General features: G+C 37.7%; 1 protein-coding gene and 1 long non-coding RNA gene across 3 annotated transcripts; both read left to right on the top strand.

The window, feature by feature from the left end:
• The first annotated feature begins 8,783 nt into the window (after positions 1-8,783).
• Positions 8,784-13,038, top strand: LOC110798662 (uncharacterized). 2 transcript variants are annotated; one of them, XR_002536155.2, is made up of 3 exons: positions 8,952-9,343; positions 10,192-12,346; positions 12,782-13,038. It is a non-coding gene; the product is annotated as an uncharacterized lncRNA (long non-coding RNA). The 2 variants fall into 2 exon arrangements; XR_002536152.2 differs by having other exon boundaries at positions 8,784-9,343; positions 10,192-13,038.
• Positions 13,039-16,165: 3,127 nt separating this feature from the next.
• On the top strand, positions 16,166-18,619 carry LOC130461272 (uncharacterized). The gene is made up of 2 exons (XM_056829278.1): positions 16,166-18,338; positions 18,423-18,619. The coding sequence occupies exons 1-2, from the start codon at positions 17,951-17,953 to the stop codon at positions 18,437-18,439; spliced, it is 405 nt and encodes a 134-aa protein (XP_056685256.1). The 5' UTR covers positions 16,166-17,950; the 3' UTR covers positions 18,440-18,619.
• The last annotated feature ends 255 nt before the right edge of the window (positions 18,620-18,874 follow it).

Here is an 18,874-nt window from a genome sequence, read left to right as displayed (position 1 = left end):
ATGTAGTGCCGTAGTTTCTTTGTGGCCCAAACCAAGGCGATGCTGAGCTTCTCGAGTTGAGTGTATTTGGTCTCGTACTCGATCAGCTTTTTGCTTATGTAGTATACGGCATTCTCCTTGCCTTCAACTTCTTGGGCGAGCATGGCCCCAATTACTGATTATGTTGTTGTAAGGTAAAGCCTGAGGGGATCCCTGGCATGGCTGGCTTTAGCACTGGTGGATTGGAAAGATAGTCTTTGATAGGGTTGAACGCATGCTGACAGTCGTCATCCCACACTTTGGGCTCGCTTTTCCAGAGCTTTCGAAATACCGGTTCACAGATCATTGTCAGTCTTGAAATGAACCTACTGATATATTGTAGTCTGCCGAGAAAACCCCGAATTTCTTTTTCATTCGTTGGTGGTTGCATCTCTAGAATTGCTTTGATTTTCGAAGGGTCAGCCTCAATGCCCCGAAAGCTGATAACATATCCGAGCAACTTGCCTGAGGTTACCCCGAATGCGCACTTTTGAGGATTGAGTCTCATGTTGTATTGCCTGAGCCCGTTGAAAAACTTTCAAAGTACCGAGGTATGCTTGTGTCGCTCTTTGGATTTGACAATCATGTCATCGACATATACCTCAATTTCCCTGTGAATCATATCGCTAATGATGGTTGTGGATGTTCTTTGGTAGGTAGCCCCTGCGTTCTTTAGTCCGAACGGCATAACTGTATAGCAATATGTACCCCACTGAGTGATGAAGGTTGTCTTCTCCATGTCCTCCTCTGCCATTGGAATCTGATTGTAGCCTGTATACCCGTCTATAAAAGAGAGTAAGGCATGATTTGCGGTGTGGTCGACCAAGATGTCGATGTGAGGCAATGGAAAACCGTCTTTAGGGCTGGCCCTGTTAAGATCTCTGTAGTCCACACACATTCGTACTTTGCCGTCTTTCTTTGAAACTGGGACGACGTTTGCAATCCATTCCGGATATTTTGCTTCTCGAATAAACCCGGCCTCTAGTTGCTTGGAGACCTCTTCTTGAATTTTGAGGGAAACGTCCGGTTTCATGAGACTGAGTTTCTGCTTGATGGGCTTTGAATGAGGGGAATTGTATGCTGACCGATGCTTGGATCAACCCCTGGCATATCATGATAGTACCATGCGAAGACGTCTATGTACTCTGAAAGTAGCTTGATAAGATCATCCCGCTCTGCTTGAAAGAGAGTTAAACCAATATGAACTAGTTTTGAATCACTATTGTTAGAAAGTTTGATTTTTTCTGTTTCCTCAATTATGGGCGTCCTGTTTTCATGATTTTCGATAAATTTTAGAATTTCAAGGTCAGTTTCTTGTGAAGCGAAGTTGTTTGGATTAGGATTGTGTTTTGAATTAGAACTCGAAGAGTAAGTAGAAATTGAAGTCTTATTGAAATCAGCAATCATTACATCGACTGTTTTGACTTGAAGCTCGGCCTTTAGAGGCTCTTGATTGATGCAAGACTCTAGTCCTAGACCCTTAGACTCATTGCTAGACTCGAAAATTGAAAGACAGACTCTGGACTTGGACAAAGACACTAATCGTAAAGATAGTTCTCAGAGTATTCCCAGACATCCACGTCATCGTCATAATCATCGAAGACGGGGCTACATGCACAGATCTTCAAGGCTTGATCCTAGACTTGGTCCCACGTGCTGTAGGGAAATGCGGCAAAGCTGCCTTTGCATGAAGTGTTGAGCTCTAAGAGGAACATTTTCACCATTTTGCCCTCTGGCAGCTCGGGCTTGATTGTACGAGCGGAGGTTGCCCATCTATAGTAGTATTCTTGAATGCACTCATCCTTTTCCTGGCGTACATCCGGCTTTTGTTTGATGGAAGGGTCTCGGAAGCTCGAACCTTTGAGGGTGAGACAGGCAGGGCCGTCCAATATTTCCTCGAACCAAGGCTCCCCGAATAGTAGATCGAAGTTGGCAGGCACATCGATAACTAGGAATTCAGCACTGTTTTAATAGGTGTCGAAGGAGAAGACCAATTCGAGGACTCCCAGGACTTTGTATGTGACACCTTGGAGTTTGACGGTCTGTTGAGCACTCAGCATGAGATCGTATTCGGAGAACCCCAAAGCCTTCAAGGTGGTGAGGGGACAGATGTTTTCTTGAATGTCGGTGGTTACCCTAGGTTCGGGGATCACCCAGTTTTGAGCACTTGGAAGGAGATGGCAGAAGCTTGGAACCATCAGCTCGTAACCTGGCTTGTATATTGTAGAGATTAAGTTGCATGGAAATTCCTCTCCTTCATCTTCACAGTCATAGGAGATGGCTTGGACCGAGGGAGTTTGTTTGGCTCCAGGAGGTAGGGGTAAGGTCTTGTTGTCGACCATGTTCTGGATCAGATACTTAATCTTGTAGCAGTGTTCGATGTCATGACCCTTCCCTTGATGGTACTTGCAATGGGCTGCCGGATCCCAGCTCTTGGATCTCTTGTCGACTGGAGGATCGGGTGTTGGACCGATTGGTGTTATGACTTGCTTTTCGACCAGCCGATCGAATGCCTCGCTGTAAGAAATTCCGAGGTTTGTAAAGACCCTTTGTGGTCTGCCTTGAAAGTTGCGCTGGTTAGCATTGTTCTTGAAATTGTTTGACTTTGGACCTTGAGGAGCCTCTAGGGCGTTGACCTCGTGAACCTTGTGTGTTGCTTCAGGTCTCTTACCCTTCCACTTTTCAGCTTGTGAAGTCGGGGATGCTGGTGCTTTCATCAGGTCATCCTCTATGTCGACCCCGATGTCGTAGGTTCTCTTGAAGCTTTTCAAGCCTAGGTACTTCATGTGAGTATTGTATTTCGGAAGAAGACCAGCAATAAAGATCTTGACCAATTCTCTCTCGGAGGGTCGAGTCACCATCTGGGACGCCATTTCTCTCCACCGGTTGAGGTAATTAGTAAAGCCTTCATGAGGCCCTTGTCTGAGAACCTCTAGCTCCCTTAGAGTAGTTTGAAGTTGAATGTTGGGCTGATACTGCTCCATGAATGCTCGAGCAACTGCTTCCCATGTACATGTTTGATGTTCTTTGAGTGAATAGTACCATTTCTGGCAGACAGGTTCCAGAGACATGGGAAATACCATGGGGTATACCTCGAGTTTGACCCCCTTGATGGCCATTGTAGCTCTGAAGTTCTTGAGGTGATATTTAGGATTGTCGGTGGACTTGAACTTTGGAATGTCATTGGCGGAGAATTTTTCTGGAAGATTCGCCTTCCCCTTGAGGTTGTCTTCTATTGAGGTGTCAAAATAGTTCTCTTGATTAGTGACCTTACTGACCAGACTCTCGATCTTCTTGGTTAAGTCATCAGTGGGCGCGGCCTGTTCCACAATACCCAGTCGGTTGCCCTCCCTAGCTGGTGAAAGCTGCTAGGAGTTGAGTGAGTTAATCAGGGGCAGAAATTTGGACTGATTCTTGAAAGGGACTGGAAGTTTGATTTGTAGGAGATGAACTGGCTGCTCGTTCGATGCCGGCTATGAGTGAGGCTAGGGCTGATGGAGTTCTTTTCAACCTCTCTCTTCTTCGGCGAACCCACAGGATCCTTGGACTCCTGTTTAGGACACACCACATGATTTAGAACTTTAGAACTTGAACTTCCCGATATATGATATGATATGCATGCAATGAATGAGACTTATACTTGACTCTAAGTGCCACTCCGAAGATTCGGGATTTTGGATTTTGTACTTGTATTCGGGATTTGCAACCCGTTGGAAGTGTTTGAGAGGAGCCTTCATTCTTTGGTGGAAATTAACTCTTTGTACTAGAACTTGGAATATCGAAAAAGAATATTTTGACCTATTGGAAATTGAACTATTTTAGGGAAATTTCAACCCATCGAGAATTTGGAGATTGGACTTGTACTAGGAGATTGAATTTGCACTTGAATTTGAACTTGAATTTGAAATATTGAACTTGAACTTGAAATATTGAAGTTAAGAGACTTGAATCTCAAAGATCGGGCCTTTTAATGTTGAAAATGTTAGATCTTTGACGTGCTCTTGCTTTGAAAGGATCCTAGTTTAGGGAAGTAGTCATGAGCAACCCTAAACATTATTGGATCTTGAAATTTGAAAACTTGAACTTGTATATTGAAAAATAGAGTCTTGAATCTCAAAGACTAAACCTTTAAAAGTTAGAAAGGCATCATCTTTGATTACTTCACACTTGAAAATGATTCTAGTTCAAAGAGGTGATTACAAACAACTTTGAACATCCTTGAATCTTGAAAGTTTGGATTCTTGTATTTTGAAAAGTTTGGATTTTGAAAAGATGTATGATTGTTGCAAGTGACACTTTTAGTAGTAAAAATGCCAACTTGCTAATCATTTTTGAAATAGGAAAATCAAAGAAACATGATTGAATAAGGTGGGATTCGGAATTACCTATTTAGGTTTAGGCAAGAATTCCTTTTAGAGCTCCCAATTCCTTAGAACTTGAAAATTGTATGTGTTTTTTGAAGAATTTTTTGATTTGGATTTGAGGCGTAATTTTGGTATTACGACGTTGAAACTTGAATCTGCCTCCCTTAATGCTTGGAATTAGGGGTATTTATAGGGGGGATGGCTGCTAAAAGCCAGCCATTGCCAACACAGCACGCCGAAGCAGCGCCCAGCGCTGGTGACGTGGCGTGAATATCGCCAAAACAAGGACGCGGGCTCCGTCCTTGATTTGTCTTGTATTGATGTACCTTCGTACGAATAGTACGATGTTTAGCACGTAGTTTTTTCTTGGGGGTTAAGACTTGATTTTGCGTCTAAAAACAAGCCGTTCCGGGTTTTGAATTTCGGTTTTACGGGACGAGGCCCGGCTTGCTCGGTTTTGTGGGTCGGCGCCCCAATTTGACTTGCCTTATATGATTTTGAGTAGAAAAGGCTTAGTAAAACCAATGGAATGGTCTACTAGATGAGATTGTACTTGGATTTTGAAATTGTTTTTTGAAAATTGTATTTTGTACCGAGTTCCGGAAGGGGAACGGCCTCGGGGATTGGATTTTGGCTCTTGTATTTTGGAGATGTTCTTAGAAATTGGGATTTCCGCACGGAGTTGCTTCAACCTCCTAGTAAGGATAATGGTATCGTCATCATCCCAGAGGGGAGACACGATTTAGGTGTCTACACTTAGTCGCCAAGTAACTTGGGTGTTAAGTTTAGTTTTCCTAGTCCTACTAGAATTTGATTATTAGAAGTTTAATTATTCCTATAACTCTAATTGGTTAAGAGTTACAATCCTAATAGGATTGGTAATTGTTTTCCTAGTGGGACTCAAGTTCCTTATTTCTACCCTATAAATATGAGGCTAGCCCTCATAATTTAATAACCCATATATCATATTCTATACTTAGATTATGTTCAAAGGAGAACATAGTTTATAGCCTAACCCAAGTGCATAAAACCTTAAGTAATATCCTAGTTGGTTGAACCTAAGGCGGATCCGAACATGTTGTGGACTTTCTACGGAGGGGCGACATTTGGAGCTCTAAAGACTTGTTCTTGTTCGGTTCGGGAGCAGCTAGGGGAGGCACGCATCACATTGTATGTAACCTAAATTATGCTAATTGACTATGTGGCAATTAATTTGGATTCCTGGCTTTATGGTTTTTCCGCATGAATTATATTATTTGTATTATTCATAACATTACAGTGGTATCACGAGCCTCTAATTTATTCCATAATCAATTATAGTTAACATGGATTAAATTTTATAAATTTGCAATGAATTAAAAGGTTGATTAATTTCGTGATTGTAATTAATTGCAAATTCGTGCGATTGTTTGAATTATATGTTCGCAGGATTTTCGGCAGTTTTGTCAATAATGGTCGAAATCTTATGTTTTTATAGTGAATTTCGCATGTAAACGACGTTTTAAAATTTTGACAAAAATCAAAGATTTGATGCCGAAAGTGAATTCCCAAATTCGAAGTCTAACTATGACTTTTCGGAGGTTTTAGTTTTTCGAATGCAAAATTTGTAATTTTTATGATGTTAAATTAATTATTTGCGAATCTTGTATGTAAATCTTGAATTTATGATTGACCTATTGTATATGTTTAACAATTTTAAGGTCTAATTTTGTTAATTATACAACCTAATTTGTAATTATAATTAATTTGTTGAATTTCAAATAGTTTAGAATTTGTTTTGATTTTCATAATTAATTGATAATTAATTAGGATCCTATGATTAAAAACCACCATAAAATTTGTTAAAGGTGAAAATTTTAAAATTTTATGACCTAGATTTTAATCTTTAAGAAATCATGTAATCGGAAATTAATTTGACAAATAAATTTTCGATTTTTCGCCTAAATTTAGTGAAATTAATATGGGTTATTAATTTGTCGTTAAATTTAAATATAAAAGTTTTAATTTTTATGAATCGTTTACAATCTTGCACGCACGAAGCAATGGAAGCTAAGTGTTACCCTTAAGGGGTGTTGCATAGTGCGGGCATGCAACGACGAGCAAGGGAGCTCATCGCCCATGCGGTACTGGGATGCGAGCAAGGCACGAGCATGCGCGCGCGGGAACAGGGCCTGTGCGGTGTGTGATGTGCGGATGATCAGGCAAGGCGAAAGGGAAACACGTGCACACTCCCAGCGAGCGAGCGATGGCCTTCGGGCCATGTGCGTCTTCCAGCCACGTGTTGTGCCCAGGGAGCAATGGCGACGAGGCATCGATGGATGCCCTCGTGCCATGCGCGCAAACCAAGCAAGCAGCAACGACAACGAGCGATGGCGTCGAGCCAGCGAGCGCTGGCGAGGGCTTGGCTGTGTGATGGTCTCGGCCATGCATGCGGTCAGCTCTTACGACGCTGCAGCCTTGGCGAGGCATGGGCCTTGCGCCCATGAGGCTTGCCTTGGCCAAATGACTTGTTTTGTTTTTTAATTTGAACACGATTTTAATAATTTCAATTTCGTAATTTTAATTTTTCTCGGAATTTAATTTTGATTAATTTAGTTATTATAATTTATTTTATACTAATAATTTTAATAAAATTAAAACCTTGGTAAAATTATAATTAATTAATTTTAATCAACTGAAAATAATAAAGGGATTTAAAATTATTTTATGTGAGCTTTAAATTTTAATTAAATTTGTAAGTTTTCTGTTGGACTAGGAAATACAATTTTATGTTTAAAATTAGTAAAGCATGTAAATTCTTAGTTTCAGTGGGAGCTTTTAGTCATTAAACTCTTGATTAGGTCTTTATTCCTTTAAGGTTAAAACAACTCGATTAGAACTAATAAGGTTGAATAATTTGTAGATTGTTGGAACCTATGATTAGTTGCTGCAAATGTTTATGTGATGCATATTTTTCTACTAACTTGCTAAGTGGGCCATTCATTGATAAATGAATGGATGAATAGTATATTGTAAATGTATTGTTTTGCAGGTTGCGGAAAGTGACTAGTATGGCCCAAATTAATAGGATAGTAAATATGGTCTGCATACCATCAATTTGAATGTAAAATTGGTCTAATGCACCAAAGTTTTTATTTAAATATGATCTGTGTACCATCAATTAGTTGTAATTACCGTGATGAGGTTTGCATTATTGATATCGCCCTTATATATCTCTTCATGCATGATCACGGAAAAAGTTACACTACTTTGTGCTTTGTATGAATGAGCATACAAATATTTATGAAGCTGTGGATGTCAACTAACTTAGTTGGTAAAGTTTAAAAGGGTAAGGTGGTACCCTGAGATCGAATCCTATCTACACGCCTTTCCCTTCATGACTCTGTCTACACACACGCGCACAAACACGCACACACAATCCTATCTCGCAAATGAATTCAATTGATTAAAACAATCACTTGCCATAATTTTTGATAATATGTTAGGGTCATTTATGTTATATTATAAAAGAAAATATTTCAAATATAAATATTAAAATGAGCCAATCAAAACAAAATAATTAAGGATTATTCTTGTGTGGACCTGGTCCACAATAATATTTGTGTGGACCCAAAACCAGTAATTTTCTTTAGCAACATTTTTACATACATGGGGACCTTGTTGTTCAATAGTTATTTTAATTAATTAAACACAAAATTTCTTAGATATAGTAACCATTTTTTGTATTATAATAACCTATGTTTTTAAAAGTTAAATGTCACTTAAAATTATATTATCCAAACATAATATGTATCAACGACATCAATTTGATATTTTTTCATAATAATCTTAATAAACATGCCAAAATAAATGCGGAACAAGTTGTTGATCTTCTTTTAGGGAGTAAAGTGTAAAGTTGGGGTCTAACCTTTTATGTTTTTCACCGTTCGGGACCTGCACCTTTATTTTTCACCGTTTGGGACCTACTATTCATTTCTGGCCAAATATAACCAAAGCAAATAAAAGGTTAGTCCCTTGGGTTAAAAGTTCAGGTCCTTGAGTTAAATATCCACATGGCCTTAATACAAATTTTCTTCATGTGGTTAAAAATTCCACATGGCATTATTAAAGTTAAAAACTTTTAAATCATAAACTTCTAGATATGTTTGAGATTGAGTAGAACGGTTTATTTTTGTTGGTATAATAATCTATTATTGATTTTTCGATTAATTATTTTAGCTAAAAGGTTTGTGCAAGTAGTGTTCAAATAAAATGAAGTGACGGGTGAATTTTGAAAAGCACTTAGTGATCGACAATAATAATTTTTTTTATAAGCATTACTTCAGACAAAGATTCATTTATTCTTTTGGTAGTGGGGTGTAATGGACTAAATCAAAATGGCTCTTAAAACCTCTTCGCTTCCTTTCCATGAAGTAGAAGATGGTTGTCTCGTTGCCATCTCGTTATTGCCTTTGGGTCAATTGGAAACAAACTCTCTGTAATTACAGGGGTAAGGTTGCGTAAACCCGACTCCCCTTTACCCCGCTTCTTGCGGGAGCCTTTTTGAGACAATGAGGTAATCCCATTTCCCACCTCTCTTTTATCTCTCCTCCTCTCTAGAAGCATCTTCTACTTCCCATAAAAATCATGAACATCACTATTCATCTTCTTCCCCATTTCTCCTCTGTATTTTCCCCCAATTATTTTGGCAATTTTCCATAAATCACTCCATGAAATCGTCCAAAATTACAGATCTAGGTTCCTCCATAAATTTTATTCAATTCCACATATTTCGTCAAAAGATCTAGGTTTTTCTGCCACAAATTCGTTAAAAGAACTGGGAATTTCGTCCACAAATTTGTTCAAAGATCTGGGATTTTCGTTCAAAGATTTATGATTTTCGTCCTCTAATTCGTTAAAAGATATGGGATTTTCATCCACAAATTTGTCCAATTTTTTCGATCTCTTTAATCTCTGATTTGGTGAGATCTCTATTCGACCTAATTAATTTTGTATTTTTTCTTGAATCGTTTGGTCTTGATGAATTGATGCCTTTGATTTACGAGTTGAATTGATGAATTGATTTATATCTTTTGTCCTGCAAACGATATTTTTGTCCTTTTTTCCTTTTGTCATGCAAGTGATGCGGTGCCGCAAGGGTTGTGGTGAGTGAGGTATTCTTTCGAACCCAAAATCTTAATCCTAGGTTTTGTCTTCTTTTCCAATCCCGCAGGAATCAATTTGGGGTTTTTGGTTTTGTCTATTTTCGCAGTACCAAAACAAAGCATATTACTTTGTAATGATTAAGTGACTTTAATTCCCATAATAAATTTTAAATCAAACTAATAAGAATGTTATTTTAGATTTTTTTTAAGTTAGTTGCTGCTTGCCGTATATGTTGTTTGAGTTTCATTACTATGCCTCTGCTTGCCGTAGATTTCTGTCCTTTGTTATGCAAAATACTCTGTATACTTTGCTATTGTTAGGAATCTAGTGGTGGTGTTCTTATGTAATTGTTGGTTGTGATTTCAATGAAATGAAAATCTCGTTCACTATACTCGTTGTTAAGTGTTTAATTTCTGATTCTGATATAATTGTTGGTTGGTTGTTACTATAATTTCTGATTTTGATTTAATTTTTGGCCGTTGATAAAATTTCTGATTCTGAAAATCTCGTTCAATATGAATTAATTTCTCCTTCCAAATAATTTCTGGTTGTGATTTCAATGAAGCTCATTTTCTAGATGACTTAGTTTTTGTGCTCCAATTCTTTTTGCAAATAATGAACTTGTATAGAATCAGTCGATTCTAATGAGTCGTTTTTTTTGCAGTTGTCGAGGTTCGTTCATGGATAAATTTGTTCAAGATCCAGTTCAGAAAACAGAGGAAGAAATTTTTTATTTTTCTAATTCTGAATATTTCGGGGTATGGGTTGACGATTCCCTCGAGCCATTTCCCGTTGTTCCTTAAACTCCAATGGATGATGTATACAATCCAGAAACTCCAATGGATGATTTATATGATCCAATGGTTGTTGTTCGTGAACCTCCAATTCAATCTCTAGTTGCTTACTATTGAGAAGAACTTGAGGATTGGGTTGCTCTCGGCACTCCCGATCGTGATATATCCATCACTCTAGCTCTTTCTCGCAAGCGTAAAGGTAATAGTGATGGTAAGGATAAGCTAGTAAGAGAGGTAAGGTATCAAACGATGATGTTTTTGAGATGTTGAAAGGTTATGTACCTTCTATTAAACGGTGATACTTCTGAAAGTGAATGATTCTGGTTGTTGGTGTTCTTGAATGTGAATAAGTGTTGTTGTTGGTGGTTAGTAAATGTATCGATCTGTTATATAATTGTGGCTATTGTGTACTTTGTTATGTAATTGTGGCTATTATTGTGGTTGTTCTGGACTTTTGGTTATTCTGTACTCTGTTGTGGTTATTCAGTACTACGTTGGTGCTATTGTGGCCCTGTAATTGGTAAGCAACCTAAATTCTACTATGTTCCTGTTTAATAAAATGTTAATCGATGCAATTAAGTGTTTGGATATACGATTACTAATGAGAAACTATGAAAATGTTAGTTAATAATTGGTTATTACAATATGTTAAGGAGTGTACAAAAAAGTTTACAAAATAATTTGATGAACCTGTTATGACTGCAAAATGTTTACAAAAGTACTCCCTAACACTAGACATTCCTTGCTCTCAAAAGCTAGTTTGTTGCATTAGACTCCCTGTTGCGTTGCTTCAACAAATGCTACACATTCTCCTACTAGAGTAGGAGGTGGAGAGAAGATGACAAGGAGTATCCTTTGTCTCTCCAAAGCTTCTTTGCCAACATCCCTTGACTCTCATAACCTCTATTAGTACAAATGCAAACTAAGAAAGACTCTATTTACTTTGATTGGACAAAATTCCCTAAATGAAGCTTTGACATTCTTAACCAACTCTTTAGTGTTTCTAGGAGAAGTCTGGTCTTTTAGGGATTGTATTTCTCAAAAAGAATTAAGGTCTAGCACATTCATATATGGACTGTTAGTAGGTTGAAATATCAACCTTAATTGTTTGTTTGAAAGTTGAACTTCTTCCATCCATTCTCTGTCATTCACTTGTATATGAGGCCGTGCATTGTCTTGTTGCAAATAGATTAGACCTTGATGATCTGTTGGCCACTTTTGCATGATTGCTGGAATATCTTGTCTAATTAACATGTTTCTGTAAGTTTCCTTTGTGACTGAAGTCACAGGTTTGAGCTCCAAAGTGTCTGTTGGCCTATTTCTACTTCTCCTCTTTGCTGTTACCCACTTCACAAATGGAAACATGTTTGTTTTACCATCGAAATGCATTCTCTATTTTCATTGAATCGTGGTCTTGCAACAGCACAAAGAAACATGACTTTTGTGATGAATCTCTTGCTCTTACATGATATGTAAGGTCCGAGTTCACCTAGGAGAAGGTAATACCTTTGTGTCCCTTTTTTCATGTAAAAGAACTTCTCATCTTAGTGGATTATGTTGTACATATCACTAAAATCACCATTGTTCTAATCAATTTCTCCAAGGCGCCACTTCACTCTTTCTTTTAGATTTTCATTGGTAAGTGACGGTTTCATTGCATTGTTATGTGGCTTTATTAGCCCCATTTTTTCCACTTGTAAATTGTGGTCTTTGAAAGCTCTAATTCTTTTGCAAGTGACCTAACGTTTACTCGTTTGGGATATGAAATTTGAGCAATTAGAAGAAGTATTCTTAAGTGAAGCTTACCTTTTTTTTTTTTTGCCGCATTTTTTGGGTTTCTGTGATTGAATACTCACTGGTTGTTGATTGTCATATTGTGCTTTACCCACCTTCCAGATTCTTTGTATTGTTGACCGGTTGACATCAAAAAGATAAACTGCTTCAGTGACAATGCCCCTCTTCTTCTTCTTTCCACCGTTTCTCTGTTCAAGTAACCAGTTGGCAATTCAGGTTTTTGCTGCATCTGTGAGTTCTCTCTTGGCCCTTCTCATTTTTTTTACTCAGTACACTAGTTGCAACCAATTGAGAATGGAAGAGGCAATCTTCAGCGAAGTTCAGACTCTCTTTTCACTTGAGGATGCAATTTTTGTGCTAAGTTTATGGTTAATTATACGAATTGCAACCAAGTCGGACTTGTAGGGTTTAAGTTTAAACTCCCATTTTACTTAGGACGGCAAGAGTGTATGTTAACCACCTCAATGATGAAATTTTTTTGAGAGGTTTTAGAAAAATAGATTTACACTATCCAAACCCCCTCCCCACACTAATTAATTTCTTTTTGTTTTTCCCTTTTCAAACTAAAGTCAGTTTTAAACTACCCCCCACCCCCACACACCCACACACAATTAAATGATGCTTGTTTTTCCTTGTTTTTCTATTTTTTTCTACACTTATTTTCAGGTTGACGAAGTGTTGGAGAAGTTGTAGAAAAGAGGAGCAAGCATTTATGAGGGAAGCATATTTATAATGGTCCAAATTTAGGGTTTTACTTCTACTTAAATTTAGGAGGAAAAGTGTGTAAAAAAATCGTAAATTTTACTCTTGCTCTTTGTTAGAATTTTCCCCAAAATTTTAGAGGAAAAATGAATAAATTATGTGATTTTTGGAAATTCCCCAAATATTTATAGGGAAAATGTAATTACAGAACTTTTTTGGAATCCCCCCCCCCCCAAAGTTTTAGAGGAAAAGTGTAATTAAAGTACGTTTTTGGAATTTTCCTCCAATAATTTTAGAGGGAAAATGAATGTTTGTTGTGGTCTTGGCGATACTTTCCTCCCACTATGCCCCACTGTCACTTTTCAGAAGCACGTATTAGGTCCCCAAACAGATTCAGGTGCCCACACCCCCCACCCCCTACCTCCCTTATACATTTCCCACTAATTACATTAAAATAATAACCCACGATAAACTTCTACCCATTAAACTAATAAGTCAATTCAAGTCCCTTAAACTCTGTGCCAGTCAAACCGGGGCGAGTATTAAGGGACGGAGTGAAGGAAATAATGCCATTAGTCCAAGTATGCATTCAATGCTAAGTCTAATAAATGCGGTTCAGTATTAATTATACAAGTTAATAATTCGGTAAGATCAAGTGAACTGTATGCCTAGCTAGAGGTCGCTTCAGTTCAAGTGGAATTAATAATATTAATCCACAACTTACTCTTGACTGAACCCGTAGGGTCACACAAATAGTACGTGAACGGATCAAGTATTTAAAGGATTTAAATACTCCATTTATGAATATTCGGAATCGACGGATCTCGATTCCAGTGGGAGCTGAAATCGTCAAAGGCAAATTATGGATACTCCGGAAATGATGATATTGCCGGAAACGGAAATATGGATTGTATCGGAAATATAAATATTATCCAAGTCGTAGATGTTGTCGGAAACGGAAACATGGTACGTATCGAAAAATATTATCGGAAATGGAAATATTGCCGGAATCGGAAATATTGCCGGAAACGAAAATATTGTCAGAATCGGAAATATTATCGGAATCGGAAAATAATTCCGGAATTGGAAATATTAAATATTTGCTCCAAACGGAAATTAATTCCGGAATCGGAAATGTTAAATATTGTTCGTATCGGAAATGAATTCCGGAATCGGAAAATTAATCAGAAGCGCGTCGTACGAAATAAGCATCGGACGAGCTTGCTAGACGAAGGCCCAGCACGAAGCCAGACCCACGTCCAGCATGCCCAGCGCGCAACACAGCAAGCCAAAGGCACGCCAGGCCCAGCGCAAGGCCAGGCCCAGCGCGCCAAGGCTGCGAGCAACGTGGGCTGCGAAGCAGCGCTTGGGGCTGCGAAGCAGCGCTTGGGCTGCGACACAGCATGCGGGCTGCGAGCAAGGCAGCGAGCTCGTGTGGGCTGCAAAGCCTGCGATGGGCTTCTCGCGCGTGCGCGGGCATGGCCTGCTCGCTTGTGGGTCGAGCTCGTGTGTGTGTTGGAGTTTGTGCATACATCGAATCCTTAAGCGATTAGGATTAGATTAATTTTCTGAATTGCTAGTTTTAAGGAAACTCTAATTCTAATAGAGTTAGAATTCTTGAGTCCTAGTAGACTTCCATTTCCATATTCCTACTCTATAAATATGTGATGGCATTCACAAACTTATAACAACATAATTTTCAATCATACATCTAGTTTCAAGGATTAAAACTATGTATAATATTTGCCATAATATATTCGAACATATTCATAGAACCTTAGGTGCAATTCTAGTTAATTAAATCTAAGGCGGATCCGAACGTGCTGTGGACTGTCTACGGAGGGACGACATTTGGAGTCCTAGACTTGTTCTTGTTCGGTTCGAGCGCAGCTAGGGAGGGCACGCTACAAGGTGTATGTGTCCTAAATTATGCTAATTGTTATGTGGCAATATTAATTTGGATTCCTGGCTTTATGGTTTTCCGCATGATTTATATTCATTTATATGTATCATAACCTTACACTGGTATCATGAGCCTCTAATTAATTCCATAATAATTAGTTAACATGGTTAAATTTTATAAATTTGCAATGAATTAAAGGGGTGATTAATTCGAAATTTTCAATTTTTGGTAATTAATTGCAAATTCGTGCGATTATTTAATTATATGTGCGCAGAATTTTCGGCAGTTTAGTTAATAATGGTCGAATCCTATAATTTTATAGTGTATTTCGCATGTAAACGGCGTTTTAAAATTTTGACTAAAATTAGAGATTTGATGCCGAACCCAGAATTCCCAAATTCGAAGCCTAACTATGACTTTTCGGATGTTTTAGTTTTTCGAATGCTAGATTTGTAATTTTTAAGATGTTAAATTAAATATTTGCGTTTCTTGTTTGTAAATATTGAATTTTTGATTGACCTACTCTATATGTTTAACAAATTTATATGCCTAAGCTTGTTAATTATACAACCTAATTTGTAATTGTAATTAATTTGTTGAAATTCGAATAATTTAGAATTTGATTTGATTTTCATAATTAATTGACAATTTAATTAGGTATCCATGATTAAAAACCACCATAAAAATTGTTAATTTTTGATAAATTTTAAATTTTTATGACCTAGATTTGAATCCATGATAATCGGAAATTAATTGAATAATAAATTTTCGATTTTTCGATCTAAATTTATGAAATTAATATGATTTATTAATTTGTCTATAAATTTGAATTAAAAATTTATTTTTTATATAAATCGCTCATGAATTTTGCACGCACAAAGCAGTGGACGCTACGTGTTACCCTTAAGGGGTGTTGTATAGTGCGGGCATGCGACGACGAGCAAGGGAGCTCGTCGCCTATGCGGTACGAATGCAGCGAGCAACAAGCGTGGCATGCGCACAAGGCAAAGGCTGCCCGGGCGTGTGTACTGCGAGCCATGGGCGAAGGGCGATGAGGCAAGGCACATCGAGCGAGCAGGCGCGCGCGGGCAGCGAGGGATGATGCGCCACAGCGCGCGCTGCCTCGCCCAGCGAGCAGACCAGAACGCGTCGAGCAAGCAGGATGCGCGCATGCGTGGCTGGGCTGGTTGCGTATGCGTGTGGCCTGCTCGTGCATTGCTATACGATCAGTCGAGGGGTGTTGATGCCTCGTGCACTCGACGGGGCATGGGCGCAAGCCCATGGCCTCGTCTTGATCCGATTGATGCGTTTTGAAGTTAATTTTAAAATTTTTAGTTCGGAAACGATTTTAATTAATTTTAAAATTTGTAATTTAATGTTTTCTCGGATTTTAATTTTGAATAATCTAATTATTATAAATTTTATTTATACTAATTATTTTACTAAAATTAAAACCTTGAATAAGTTTAAATTTATTATTTAATTCAACTGAAAATAAATTAAAGGATTCAAATAATAATTTATGTGTGCTTTAAATTTTAATTAAATTTGTATGTTTCCGGTTAGACTAGGAAACAATTATATGTTTAAAATTAGTAAAACATGTAAATTTATTGGTTTAAGTGGGAGTTTTTAGTCATAAACTCTTGATTATGTCTACATTCCTTTAAGGTTAAAACAATTTGATTAAAATTAATAAGGATTGAATAATTGGTAGATCATTAGAAGCCTTGATTAATTGCTGCAAATATTTATGTGATGCATAATATGTTCTACTAACCAGCTATGTGGGCCATTCATTGATAAATGAATGGGTGAATGGTAAATATTGTATATGTACTGTTTTGCAGGTTATTGAAAGTGACTATTATGGCCCAAATAGGATAGTAAATATGGTCTGCGTACCATTAATTTGAATGTAATATTGGTCTAAAGTACCAAATTTTATTGCTTTAAATATGGTCTGCGTACCATCAAATAGTTGTAATTACTTTAATTATAGCTTATCCTATTTGAAGAAAATGGCGCCTCCCATGGTGAAATTCAAGACGAAGTTTCCAATCCATTTTCAAGACGGACTTTGAAGTTGAAGCTTCAAGATGAGGTCGGGCCATACTAGATCACATTTATATCTTATGCATATTTTAGTTATTTATTGCTTTAAATATGTCTTAATTATGCATGAGATTATGGCTTGATTATGTTGCATGATTAAGGATTTTAGTTCACTTAAAATCTAACCAACATAGTAAGAGCCTTAAGTTCCAAACTTTAAAATTGAGTTAAAAGGTGTCATGCCAAAATAACACTTACTTGGATAAACCTTTACATCAATCTTAGTAATAGTTTTCCGCCTAAGCGAGGTGTTACTTATTGATCCTAAAGGGGTAAGGTACACAAATAATTGTGAGTACATGTTAGTTTTGGTGAAACTCAACGATATAAGTAAGGAGTCCTTTTATGTCGTGACAAATGAGATAGGTTTACCTAATAAGTTCTTAGACGTACCTATCAACCAAGAGTAGTTTCTAGACTATTAGCAAAGGCTTTGCTTACCTAAAATATTTTAGAATTGAGTCTAAATACATAATGTGCTTAATTCTTCAATGATTTAAGGATCTTTGAATCATTTTATTCACACCTGTCGGAACACATAACTTGAATAAAATGCTTAATAAATGATAAATTATGCATGTTTGCTAGAATTTGAATTTATTAAAAGAAACTGTTAATGGTTATTTATTTGTTTATGCTTTTTCGATTGTAGTTTTAACTATGGCAAACAACAATTCATTCAACATCCGATCAATTCTCGAAAAGGAGAAGTTGAACGGGAAAAACTTCGTTGACTGGCAAAGGAACTTGCAAATAGTTCTTATGCAGGAAGAAAAGGAGTATGTCCTGGACGAGGCGATGCCCGAAGCCGCAGGCGACGGGGTCACTCAGGCAGCCCTCAATCGTTGGACTGATGCCAACAAGGATGTGAAATGTCTAATGCTTGCAACCATGAGTGCAGATCTATAGAAAACGTTCATCAACTCAGATGCTTTCACAATCATCATGAGTTAAAGAACATGTTCCAAGATCTGGCTCGAGTCGAAAGATTCGAGACTCATAGGCAAATTCTTGAGACCAAGCTTAAGAAAGGCGAGCCCGTAAGTCCACATGTTCTCAAAATGATTGGACTCATTGAGAATATGAGTCGGCTGGATCAATAATTTTCTCAGGAAATGGTTGTAGACACCATCCTCCATTCTCTTCATAGCAGGTATGATCAGTTCAAGCTGAACTACAGTATGAATAGTCTGGACAAAACGCTCAATGAGCTTCACGGTATGCTGAAGGCCGCTGAAAAGACGCTCAAAAGTGATAAGCAAGATGTGCTTATGGTGCGTGGGGGCAAGTTCAAGAAATCTGGCAAGAAGAGGAATGCTAAGAAAGGTGGCAAGAAGGCCATCCCGACTAAGCAATCTGGCGGCACCAAGAATGAAAAGAAGAAGGTGAGCCAACCCACTTATGAATCTGAATGCTTCTACTGCAAGAAAAAGGGGCATTGGAAGAGAGATTGCTTGAAGCTTAAGGAAGATCAGAAAAACGGAACATTCGTTCCATCTTCAGGTAGTTATTGACTGTATACTTGCTAATTCAACTTCTTGGGTATTAGATACTGGTTGTGGCTCACACTTATGTTCCAATTCGCAGGGACTAGGAAGAAGTAGAAGGTTAAGCAAGGGTGAAGTCGACCTACGAGTGGGAAATGGAGCACGGATTGCTGCATTAGCTGTAGGAACTTATTATTTGTCGTTGCCCTCTGGGCTAGTTTTAGAACTGGAAGATTGTTTCCATGTTCCAAGTCTTACTAAAAACATCATTTCTGTTTCTTGCTTAGATGCTAAGGGATTTTCCTTTTTAATAAAAGACAATAGTTTCTCGTTTTATTTTAAAGAGATATTTTATGGATCTGCTAGATTAGTCAATGGACTTTATTTACTAGATCACGACAAACAAGTTTATAACATAAATACCAAAAAGGCCAAAAAGAATGATTCAGATCTCACCTATCTGTGGCATTGTCGATTAGGCCATATTAACTTGAAACGCATAGAAAGACTTCAAAAGGAAGGAATTCTAGAACCATTTGACTTAGAGGATTA

The sequence above is a fragment of the Spinacia oleracea genome, chromosome 5, assembly GCF_020520425.1.
Source record: "Spinacia oleracea cultivar Varoflay chromosome 5, BTI_SOV_V1, whole genome shotgun sequence".
Lineage (NCBI taxonomy): Eukaryota > Viridiplantae > Streptophyta > Magnoliopsida > Caryophyllales > Amaranthaceae > Spinacia > Spinacia oleracea.
This window is presented reverse-complemented; position numbering and strand designations above follow the sequence as displayed.

Coding starts and splice junctions, on each gene's coding strand:
- LOC130461272 (XM_056829278.1), top strand. CDS start 17,951: ATGGTTGTAGACACCATCCTCCATTCTCTTCATAGCAGGTATGATCAG.